General features: G+C 45.9%; 1 protein-coding gene across 2 annotated transcripts in view; it reads left to right on the forward strand.

The window, feature by feature from the left end:
- The window catches only part of LOC120944152 (serine/threonine-protein kinase 11-interacting protein-like), a 55,528-nt gene extending 44,465 nt beyond the window's left edge, over positions 1-11,063 (forward strand). For both annotated transcript variants that reach the window (XM_040358065.1, XM_040358066.1), the window contains 3 exons: positions 4,611-4,791; positions 9,103-9,435; positions 10,859-11,063. In XM_040358065.1, coding sequence (XP_040213999.1) covers positions 4,611-4,791; positions 9,103-9,435; positions 10,859-11,037 — 693 coding nt within the window. In that variant the 3' untranslated portion in view covers positions 11,038-11,063. The remainder of the gene's footprint in view (positions 1-4,610; positions 4,792-9,102; positions 9,436-10,858) is intronic.
- The last annotated feature ends 419 nt before the right edge of the window (positions 11,064-11,482 follow it).

An 11,482-nucleotide genomic window follows, 5' to 3' on the forward strand; every position in this document is an offset into this window, starting at 1 on the left:
CTCCAATCCACCATAAACCCTCTGGACCAGCCAATGAAGATCTCCAGATAAGTCCTGTTTAAACTTGATGGTATCGCTCAATAAATCTGTGAAGTGTGAAGTTGCGTTTAGCTGGCAGAAGAAAGATGGTGACCTTTGTGCGCTGTGATGTGAAGGCACCGAGCTATGCCGCACAAGCCGCTACACGTCCGTCCTCCACCTCTGGAAGAATAGAAAGATATAGAATAGAGTGGTATGCGAAGTTCAAAGCTGCACGCACCTCTCTGCTGGCATACATTCTTCCATCCCTGTGACCGGTCCGGACATGTCACCCTCTGCAAAATTTATATTCCTGAACCCGGACCTTTCAACTCTGTTCTGAAAATATATACGTTTTTAGAAAATTTGCTAAAGGCAGTAGATTGATTTTGTTGATGTATTTGGTCTTTTTTCCAAGTTCCTGAAAGCTGAACTCCTGGCAAACAAATTACATAGGTGAAGTACGTGCGAAGTGTGACAATTTTTAATTCCCAGAATTGAATGGACTTTAACCACTTAAGGACCGGACCAATATGGTGCTAAATGACCCAAGGGGTTTTTACAATTCGGCACTGCGTCGCTTTAACAGACAATTGCGCGGTCGTGCGACGTGGCTCCCAAACAAAATTGGCGTCCTTTTTTCCCCACAAATAGAACTTTCTTTTGGTGGTATTTGGTGGTATTTGATCACCTCTGCGGTTTTTATTTTTTGCGCTATAAACAAAAATAGAGCGACAATTTTGAAAAAAATTCTATATTTTTTACTTTTTGCTATAATAAATATCCCCCAAAAATATATATAAAAAAAAAAAGAATTTCCCTCAGTTTAGGCCGATACGTATTCTACAAATTTTCCGTAAAAAAAAATTGAAAAAAATTCTATATTTTTTACTTTTTGCTATAATAAATATCCCCCAAAAACATATATAACATTTTTTTTTCCTCAGTTTAGGCCGATACGTATTCTTCTACCTATTTTTGGTAAAAAAAAATCGCAATAAGCGTTTATCGATTGGTTTGCGCGAAATTTATAGCGTTTACAAAATAGGGGATAGTTTTATTATTATTATTTTTTTTACTACTAATGGCGGCGATCAGCGTTTTTTTTTTTTTCGTGACTGCGACATTATGGCGGACACTTCGGACAATTTTGACACATTTTTGGGACCATTGTCATTTTCACAGCAAAAAATGCATTTAAATTGCATTGTTTATTGTGAAAATTACAGTTGCAGTTTGGGAGTTAACCACAAGGGGCGCTGTAGGAGTTAGGGTTCACCTAGTGTGTGTTTACAACTGTAGGGGGGGTGTGGCTGTAGGTCTGACGTCATCGATCGAGTCTCCCTATAAAAGGATCACTCGATCGATGCACCGCCACAGTGAAGCATGGGGAAGCCGTGTTTACATACGGCTCTCCCCATTCTTCAGCTCCGGGGAGTGATCGCGAGGGGGCGGCTAGAAACTAATAGCCGCGCCGTCGTCCCGGATCGCTCCTGAAGCCACGGGAACCGCCGCATGTACCGGGGGGTGTCCTGATCGGACCCTCGTCTAGGCAGGGACGTACAGGTACGCCAATGTGCCTGTACGTACCATTCTGTGGACGTATATGTACATGCGGCGGTCCGGAAGTGGTTAACCGGTTCCCGACCGGCTCACGCAGCTATACTGCAGCAGAATCCCGTATATATACAGCTTTCCCGGGAGCGCCGCTGGAGGCACAGGCGCGCGCCAGCTGCACAGCGGTGGACCTGATGTGTGTGGCTGGCGGGCGCGATCGCGTGCACAAGAGCCAGCACAGGAATTTGTGTGTGTGTGTTAGGGGTGCAACGGATCACAGTTGATCCGTGATCCGAACGGGTCACCCCCTTCGGATCGGAACACACTGTGATCCGCGGATTGCCACGGCTCTGGAGCTAGGCTGAAGCCGCAGCCTTTCCTAATGTTATGGCCGCGGCTTCGGCCTACCTCCGGAGCCGCGACCATAACGCTAGGAAAGGCCGCGGCTTCGGCCTAGCTCCGGAGCCGCCGCCGTAACATTAGGAAAGGCCGCAGCTTCGGCCTAGCTACGGAGCCGCGGCCATCTTGGTACACCCGGCGGCGGCCCTCCTCTGTTTACACCCACAGAGGAGGAGCCTGCACTCGTGGGACACACCGCTCGTCTGTCGGTACTAGCTGGGGGGGGGGGGGGGGTCACTGTACTGAGAGAAGGGGGGTCACTGTACTTGGTGAAGGGGGGTCACTGTACTTGGAGAAGGGGGGGTCACTGTACTCTGAGAAGGGGGGGTCACTGTACTCTGAAAAGGGGGGGGTCACTGTACTCTGAGAAGGGGGGGTCACTGTACTCTGAGAAGGGGGGGTCACTGTACTCTGAGAAGGGGGGGTCACTGTACTGAGAGAAGGGGGGGTCACTGTACTTAGAGGAGGGGGGGTCACTGTACTGAGAGGAGGGGGGGGGGTGTTTGCACCGAGGGGGTACTATAGTTGGTGGGGGGAGGGGGGATGTGGATATTACAGTGGGGGAGTGGGGGAGATTTTTTTTTTTTTTTGCCGATCCGAAAAATGATCCGATCCGTGACTCCTGATCCGAGGAACGATCCGAACCGTGAGTTTTCTGATCCGTTGCACCCCTAGTGTGTGTGCTGTCGGAGGAGAGGAGACAGATCGTGTGTTCCTACAAAGTAGGAACAGCGATCTATCATCTCTCTTAGTTAGTTCCCACACAGTTAGAACACACACACTGAGGGGCACACATCTAACCCCTGTGACATTTACACAGTAATCTGTGCATTTTTTTAGCACTATTCGTTGTATAAAATGTCAATGGTCCCAAAAATGTGTCATGTGTCACTCCGATCTGTCCGCTGCAATGTCGTTAGGCCGCTAAAAATCAGATCACCGCTATTACTAGATTAAAAAAAAAATAATAAAAATGCCATAAATCTTTCCCATAGTTTTGTAGATGCTATAACTTTTGCGCAAACCAATTAATATATGCTTATTGCTATTTTTTTTTTTTTGCAAAAAATACATACTGTATATATACTCGAGTATAAGCCGACCCGAATATAAGCCGAGGCACCTAATTTTACCACAAAAAAATGGGAAAAACGTATTGACTCGAGTATAAGCCTAGGGTGTCCATCTGCATGCCTCACTGTGTCCATGTGCATGCCTCACTGTGCCCATGCCTCACTGTGCCCATGCCTCACTGTGCCCATGACTAGACTGACGTTTAACATGGGAGTCTATGGAAGGGGTGCCCGGCTTTGAAAAATCGGTGCTCCCCGGCCGTCGGTCCCCCAGACAACAAACTTTGAACACTCGTAGAGGAAGAGTGGGGCTATATGTGTGCCAGGTTTGAGGTTGAGGGGGACCAAAAACACCGGAGAAATTACCGTTTAACATGGGAGTCTATGGAAGGGGAGCCCGGATTTGAAAAATTGGTGCTCCCCCGCCAACAAACTTTGCACACTTGTAGAGGAAGAGTGGGGCTACATGCGTGGTCTAGTTTAGGGTCCAGGGGACCTATGGCCGGCCGGTACCGGGTCCCCAAATTCCGGGAGATCAGGCGCAAAAGGGTGACTCGAGTATAAGCTGAGGGGGGGCATTTTCAGCACACAAAAATGTGCTGAAAAACTCGGCTTATACTCGAGTATATATGGTATTGTCCTAAACTGTTGATTTTTTTTCTAATTGGGGGGAAATTTATTATAGCAAGGGTGAGACAGACCATATAAGACTTCCAGAGTGTTACCCAGTGAGGTGACTGGCCTCAGAGATTAAGCAAATCTTCCTACATAAGTTGTACCTGTTTATTTACACAGGGATCTCCAAACTACGGCCCTCCAGCTGTTGCGGGAACTACACGTCCCATTAAGGCATTGTAAAACTCTGACATTCACTGACATGACTAGGCATGATGTGAATTGTAGTTCCTGAACAACTGGCGGGCCGTAGTTTGGAGATGTCAGGGATCGGATGGGAGACTGATTTGATGAGGTCGGCCTCTCTTATATCTCCTGTCCTGGCTCCGCTGAAGGTGAGACAGAGGAAGCCGAAGGACAAGAGGGACACGAGTGCCTGGAGCAGGAGGTCCCGGGAGAACAGCTTGGCAGGGTTCAGCAGCCTGGAGTAGACTGTGGTGAGCTGAGCAGGAAACGGCCAGGCAGATAACCAAGGGTTAACAGCAACCAGAACAGTACCAAATGTGGCCAGAGGTAGGGGGGCGCCGGAGAGACTCGGAAACTGAGTATTTCTAAGTGTTTCCAAGTACATCCGAACGACTCAGAGCGTCACCAGCGAACCCGCACCTCTAGCCAAATGCAGTACTGCACACCGCAGAGGCTTGAATCTTGTTAGTTTTGCAAAGCAACATGCAAACTGAGTCAAGATTAAAAGAAAAAAAAAAAAAGGCTCGTATAGCAAAACGCTCGTTAAACACGTTACTCACTATCCGAGGTATTACTCTACCAAATTTTACACTGTCCAGTTTTAGTGCTCTTTATTAAGACAAGTAAACACTATAGAGGGATATGCTTTGTTCATATTTCATGTCTGAGGTTTACAACCCATATTGTGCTTTGTTCCCCTAGACACTGCTGGATGTGTTGAATCCCATTCTGGAAGAGAATCTGAGACTGATTGCCGAGGGGGAAGAAGGTCCTCCCAAACTCAAGTGTCTCAAGTGTAAAACGGAATTCATCCACCAAGATGACAGCGGCGTTGTCTTCAGCGCGGAAGGAGAGGGGCAAACGCAGGACAATAATCACTCAGGTAATGATGGGCATAATGATCTAGTATTATAGGCTTACCTGTAGGAAAAAGTGGTTTGTAAGGGTTTGCAACCACTTTTAAAAGAGTTGTAAAGTAAATATTTTTTTTTTTTTAAATAATAAACATGTCATGCTTACCTCCTGTGCAGTTGGTTTTGCACAGTGGCCCCGATCCTCCTCTTCTGAGATCTCTCAGCGGCACTCCTGGATCCTCCTCTTCTTGAGTGCCCCGACAGAGAAGTGTTTTCCTCTTGGGGGCACTCGTGTGGGCACGCTCCAGTGTCCTGCATCTGCGTCCATTGATACAGATGGCAGGACATGGCCCCGCCCCATCCGGTCTCCTGCGTCATTAGATTAGATTGACAGCAGCAGGAGCCAATGGCTTCTGCTGCTATCAATCTATCCAATGAGGCAGGAGACCGGATGGGGCGGAGACAACGACTGGAGCTGGTTTGCTCATCCCCATCGCTGGAAAAAATGGAATCGGGTAAGTAAAAGGGGAGCTCTGGGGGGGGTGCTGCAGCACAGGAGGTTTTTCACCTGAATGCATTAAAGCGGAGTTCCACCCAAAAGTGGCATGTAATTTTTTTTTGGGGGGGGGGGGGGCTTCAGGAGGAGTCACGTGTCACGAGGACTGTCATGTGTCCCTTCCGCCCAGGTACCGCCTAGGCGATAAATCATATCGCCTACGGCGGACCCTCCCTGTAGGCGATCGCCTGGGACACGTGACAGTCCCTAGGCTATCACCTGTCCAATCAGGTAGCGCAGCGCCGCATGCGCAGTGAGAGACTGCCCATGAAGCCGAAAGCTGTCATGGCCGGGTGCCCACAGTTAGGATGTAAGCGCTGGCGGAGAGGCGCGGAGCTCCGGGCGGCGCGGCGCTGGACAGTGGAGCAGGTAAGTGTATGTTCATTAAAAGCCAGCAGCTAATGCTTTTTGTAGCTGCTGACTTTTCATAAACATAAAAAAAAGTCTGGAACTCCGCTTTAAAGCGGATCTCCACTCTAAAGTGGAGTCCCGCTGATCGGCACCCTCCCCCCATCCGGTGTCACATTTGACACCTTTCAGGGGGGAGGGGGGTGCAGATACCTGTCTACAGACAGGTATCTGCACCCACTTCCGGCCCTACGATACGGGCAAAAGACGGGTTTTTTCTCCGCTTCCCGTCCGTCCCCCATTGTATGCTGGGAACACTCGGCTCCCAGCACACAGCGGGAGCCAATCGGCGGGCGCAGCGCGACTCGCGCATGCGCCGTAGGGAACCGGGCAGTGAAGCCGGAGCGCTTCACTTCCTGGTTCCCTCACCGTGGATGGAGGGGGGAGCAGCAGGGTGACGAGCGATCGCTCGTCATCTGTTGCGATCGCCGCTGGACTCCAGGACAGGTAAGTGTCCTTATATTAAAAGTCAGCAGCTGCAGTATTTGTAGCTGCTGGCTTTTAATATATTTTTTTAGTGGCACATCCGCTTTAAGTTGAAAAACCCTGAGGGTTTACGACCCCTTTAACCACTTGCCAACCAGCGCACCACGATATATATGTTGGCACAATGGCACGGCTGCGTAAATGGGTTTACAGGTACGTACCCTTTAAATCGCAGCTTAGTGGGCACATGCGCCGTGTAAACAAGGCATTTCCCTGTTCTGCCTAGTGACATGACAGGGATCTACTGCTCCCTGTAATTGGGAGAAGTGATCACTGTCCTGTCACTGGTAGCCCATCCCCCCAAAAGTTTGAATCGCTCCCTAAGACACGCTTAACCCCTTCATCACCCCCTAGTGTTTAACCCCTTCCCGGCCAGTGTCATTTACACAGTAATTGGTGCATTTTTTTTAGCACTGATCACTGTATGAATGACAATGGTCCCAAAATAGTGTTAAAAGTTAGTGTCCGATGTGTCCGCCATAATGTCGCAGTCACAATAAAAATCGCTGATTGCCGCCATTACTAATAAGAAAATAATGCCATAAATCTATCCCCCTATTTTGTAGACGCTATAACTTTTGCTTATTGCGATTTTTTATTTATTTTTTATTTCTTACCAAAAATATGTAGAAGAATACATATCAGCCTAAACTGGGGATTTTTTTTTTTATATATTTTTCGGGATATTATTATAGCAAAAAGTAAAAAATATTGCTTTTCTAAATTGCTCTTGTTTTGTGTATAGTGCAAAAAAGAAAAACCGCAGAGGTGATCAAATACCACCAAAATAAAGCTCTATTTGTGGGGGAAAAAAGGACGTCAATTTTGTTGACCGTGCAATTGTCATTAAAAGCAACGCAAATTAAAAAATTTATAGCACTGATTACTGTAAAAATGTCACTGGCAGGGAAAGGGTTAACTGTGTTCCCTCTCTGTGTTCTAACTGAAGGGGGGGGTGGGACTGACTAGGGGAAATGACAGATGTATGAACACACAATCAGTAATTTCTCCCCTGAGAGAATCAGGATCTGTGTATTTACACACACATATCCCAATTCTCGCTGTGTCACGAGCGATCGCGGGTGCCCGGTTGGTCATCGCACACGCCGGGTACTCGCATCGGCTCCGGGGGCACCCGAGCAGCAGGCGCACATCCCTAGTGGCCACAGGGCGAAGTGACGTAACATAACGTCGTATCGCCCAGCCGTGCCATGTTGCCGCAGTAAAACGGCGGCGGCTGGTCAGCAAGTGGTTAAATAAAATATATGAGCTTTTTGTTTTTCTTGGGGTTTTTTAGAATCATACTTGCCTAGGTGGATGCAACATCGGTCCGATGCTGCATCTGTCCCCTGGTGCCTCTGCACTGAGAACTGAGGGATCAAATCCCACCTATCGCTCAGTCACCGCTCTCTGCTCAGGGAGCTGCAAGAACCATCAGTTGCCGCCCTCTGCTCTCCCCCCCCCCCACGCTCACTGGAGCACTGGGCTGTGGAAGGGTGTCAACGGCTGGCTCAGGCTCTCAGAAGCTCGGTCCAGGCATGTGGGCGGATCCCGAGTCGATTGTCACAATCTTACCCAAGCCGGTGACCTGTCGTTAAGGTTCCCCTATCGAGATGGTTCCTGTAAGGACTGCGCAGGTGCAATCCTTGCCAACGGAAATCTCCAAACCTCGGCCGGCATCCAGGCGCATTCCTTAACATCCGTCTGGATTGGAGGATGTTAAAAAATGTTCAAATTTTTTTTTTTTTTTTTTTTTGCATTCTAGTCTAATTATGAGATCTGAGGTCTTTTTGACCCCAGATCTCATATTTAAGAGGACCTGTCATGCTTGTTTCTATTACAAGGGATGTTTACATTCCTTATAATAGGAATAAAAGTGATCACATTTTTTTTATTTTTTTTTCAGTGTAAAAAGTAATAAAATAAATAAAAATAAATAAGAAAACCCCCAAAAAAATTTTTTAAAGCGCCCCGTCCCGACGAGCTCGCGCGCAGAAGCGAACGCATACGCGAGTAGCGCCCGCATATGAAAACGGTGTTCAAATCACACAAGTGAGGTATCGCCGCGATCGTTAGAGCGAGAGCAATAATTCTAGCCCTAGGCCTACTCTGTAGCTCAAAAAATGCAATCTCAAGCATTTTTTAAACATCGCCTATCGAGATTTTTAAGGGTAAAAGTTTGACGCCATGCCACGAGCGGGCGCAATTTTTAAGCGTGACATGTTGGGTATCATTTTACTCGGCGTAACATTATCTTTCACAATATATAAAAAAAATTGGGCCAAATTTATTGTTGTCTTATTTTTTAATTCAAAAAAGTGAATTTGTTCCAAAAAAAGTGCGCTTGTAAGACCGCTGCGCAAATACGGTGTGACAAAAAGTATTGGAATGACCACAATTTTATTCTCTAGGGTGTTAGAAAAAAATATATAATGTTTGGGGGTTTTAAGTAATTTTCTAGCAGAAAAAACTGTTTTAGTCTTGCAAACACCAAATCTGAAAAACACCTAAGGTCTGGAAGTGGTTAATGTACATGGGGACAGGGAGATGAGAGTACACAGAGGTTCGGATTGTGGAGTTCAGCTTTAGCGATTGTTATTCATTGCTGCTTCATTGTACAAAGAAAGTTTGTTCAGTTCTGAGTTCATCTGGTGAACCAGCAATTATTATTAATAGCAATGATCCACTGAATAATACTGTACTGTGATCTGTACATTTCTTATCTTCTATCCCTGGGTCATATAATTGCGACGGTTCCGGCTTTTTATCACATGTGACTATGGATCCACCTTTGTGAAAAGTAACATAATCTATTTATCTGCAGGCTTGGAAATTACAGGTTGCGCAAAACTGTCATTTTATATGAGACTGGCTGCATTGTTCTCTACAGATCATACCGGCTGCCCGTCCTGCGGCAGTTTCCACGTCATCCTGGCCCCGGTAGACCAGACCGGCTACTCCAGCACGCCAACACAATCCTCTCCCAGTGACCTACCACCAGAGGGCGCTGAAAGCAGGGGGCAAAAGTTCTATCTGGCTGGAGATGAAAGAGACGGTTCAGAAACGAGCAGCTGTCTGGGTGGCAGCGACAGCCTATTGAACGGCACGACCGTCTCGGAGGCCAACGTTACCGGCCTGACTGGAAGTTATAGATCTTGCACTGCGACCCCTCCGGTCAGACACAATAGCATGGTGCTCCAAGACAACTGGCAAGTTAGTCCAAGTAAGTAAAAAAAAAAAAAAAAAATGATATATTTTCGTGGGCTTTATAAAGCAATGCTAGAGCGCTACGGATGTGGGAAGTGTAGTATCCCATCGCACACAAAGTACAGTGCAACCTTGGATTAGGAGCATATTCCCTTCCAGGAGAATGCTCGTAACCCAAAGCACTTGCATATCAAAGCAAGTTTCCCCATAGAAGTTAAAGCTGAGTTCCGGCCACAATTTCACTTTTTAAATATAAATATCCCCTGTAATACACAAGCTTAATGTATTTCTAGTAAAGTTAGTCTGTAAACTAAGGTCCGTTTTGTTAGGTTGTTACAGCATTTAGACACATATTCCATTACACCAACCCAAGACAGCTTATCCGACACTCCAACAATCCAGCAAACACGATCCATTAGAATTCCCCAGAAGGACGAGACACACACAGCTCTGTCTTTGGTTCCAAAACGAATGAATGCTTTAATGGTAACTCAGCCTTGTTATATACAGTTACAAGCATGCTACAGTAATCACAGGGACAATGAAACTCTCCACCCAAAACATCACACAATGGGGGCTTAACGAGTTCCCCCTCAATCCACATCCCAGACAGACATTCTGGCACCGAATCTAGAGTTGTTAATTACTACAGCTGACAAGTCACATTCCACAGCTATTATCAATAGTATTTTCACACAAAACAGTGTCATTAGCGTACACAATTAAATATCTTAGGAGCAGACCTAATTAGCACAATGGACAACAGAATGCAATCACAGCAAGCCCAACAAAAAGGAGGTGCCCTAGGGAGACCCCCAGAGGGGAGGTATCCCGGGAGCAAAGGGGGCTACTATAGGTAAAAACAGGCTGTACTCGTGAAACAAAAGTTTACAAAAAATATTTTTTAATTAATGAAAAAAGTCGCTACAAAATATAGATTATTTAGCAGTAAAAAGTGCAAGTGCAACTAATAGAGCAAGCAATTGATCCAATTAGGTGAGCAGCATGCACCAGTATAGGTTACTATGTGCTATGATCAATCACAGCAAGCCCCATCACCACAGCCAGGTGGACTTAATTAGCATCTCAACAGTCTATGTTACACATTGAATGAGACACTCTTATTGACCTGTTGGGGTCAGAATAAACCACCTGCAATATGTCATGATCTCCTGCAATACATGAATTATCATTTCTCAGTCATCCTATGCCCAAAAGGGACTCCCGTTACAATTTATCTTTGTCTCGTTTTTTTACATCACAGAAACCCGAGATTTTAACCCGGGGTGTGTAGACTTTTTATTCCCACTCTGTGTGTTTATATTTTTATGTTTGTTTTAATGTCCTTATTGCTAATCTGCTTGCTTGCTTGGGAAGATGGTGATATTGTATTTATTGTTGTGCCCGATACTTTCTCACTTCTCTGTGTGTCTCTGCAGCCTCTGTCAGCCCCGATCAGATCCTGGATTTCCGGCTAGTGGATCACCGTCTAAAGTTGTATCTTGATATGGAGATCTTAGTTGGGGAAATGGAGGAATTCCAGTGTTATATGAAGGTGAGACCTTGTTTCGGGGGACGTAAGGTCGGGTTCTGCACAGCTTTTAGGCTGACCATATAGTATTCAATTTCTTTCTTGTGTTTAACAACTTGCGCCCCGGAAGAATTGGGCTTTTTTTTGCGATTCGGCACTGGGTTGATTTAACTGGCAATTGCGCGGTAATGCGACGCCCTATCCAAACAAAATTGACGTTCTTTTTTTCCTTTTGGTGGTATTTGATCATCTCTGCGATTTCAATTTGTTGCGCTATAAACAAAAAAAGAGCGACAATTTTGGAAAAAAATAAATAAAAATGTAATTTTTTGCCATAATATCCCCAATTTTTTTTCTCGGTTTTAGGCCAATATGTATTCTACATATTTTTGGTAATAACAATCGCAATAATCGTATATTGATTGGTTTGCGCAAAAGTTATAGCGTCTATAAAATAGGGGATAGATTTTTGGCATTTTTATTATTGGTATTTTTTTTTTTACTAGTAATGGCGGCAGTCTGAGATTTTTTT

This window comes from Rana temporaria, chromosome 6 (assembly GCF_905171775.1).
Source record: "Rana temporaria chromosome 6, aRanTem1.1, whole genome shotgun sequence".
Classification (NCBI taxonomy): Eukaryota; Metazoa; Chordata; class Amphibia; order Anura; family Ranidae; genus Rana; species Rana temporaria.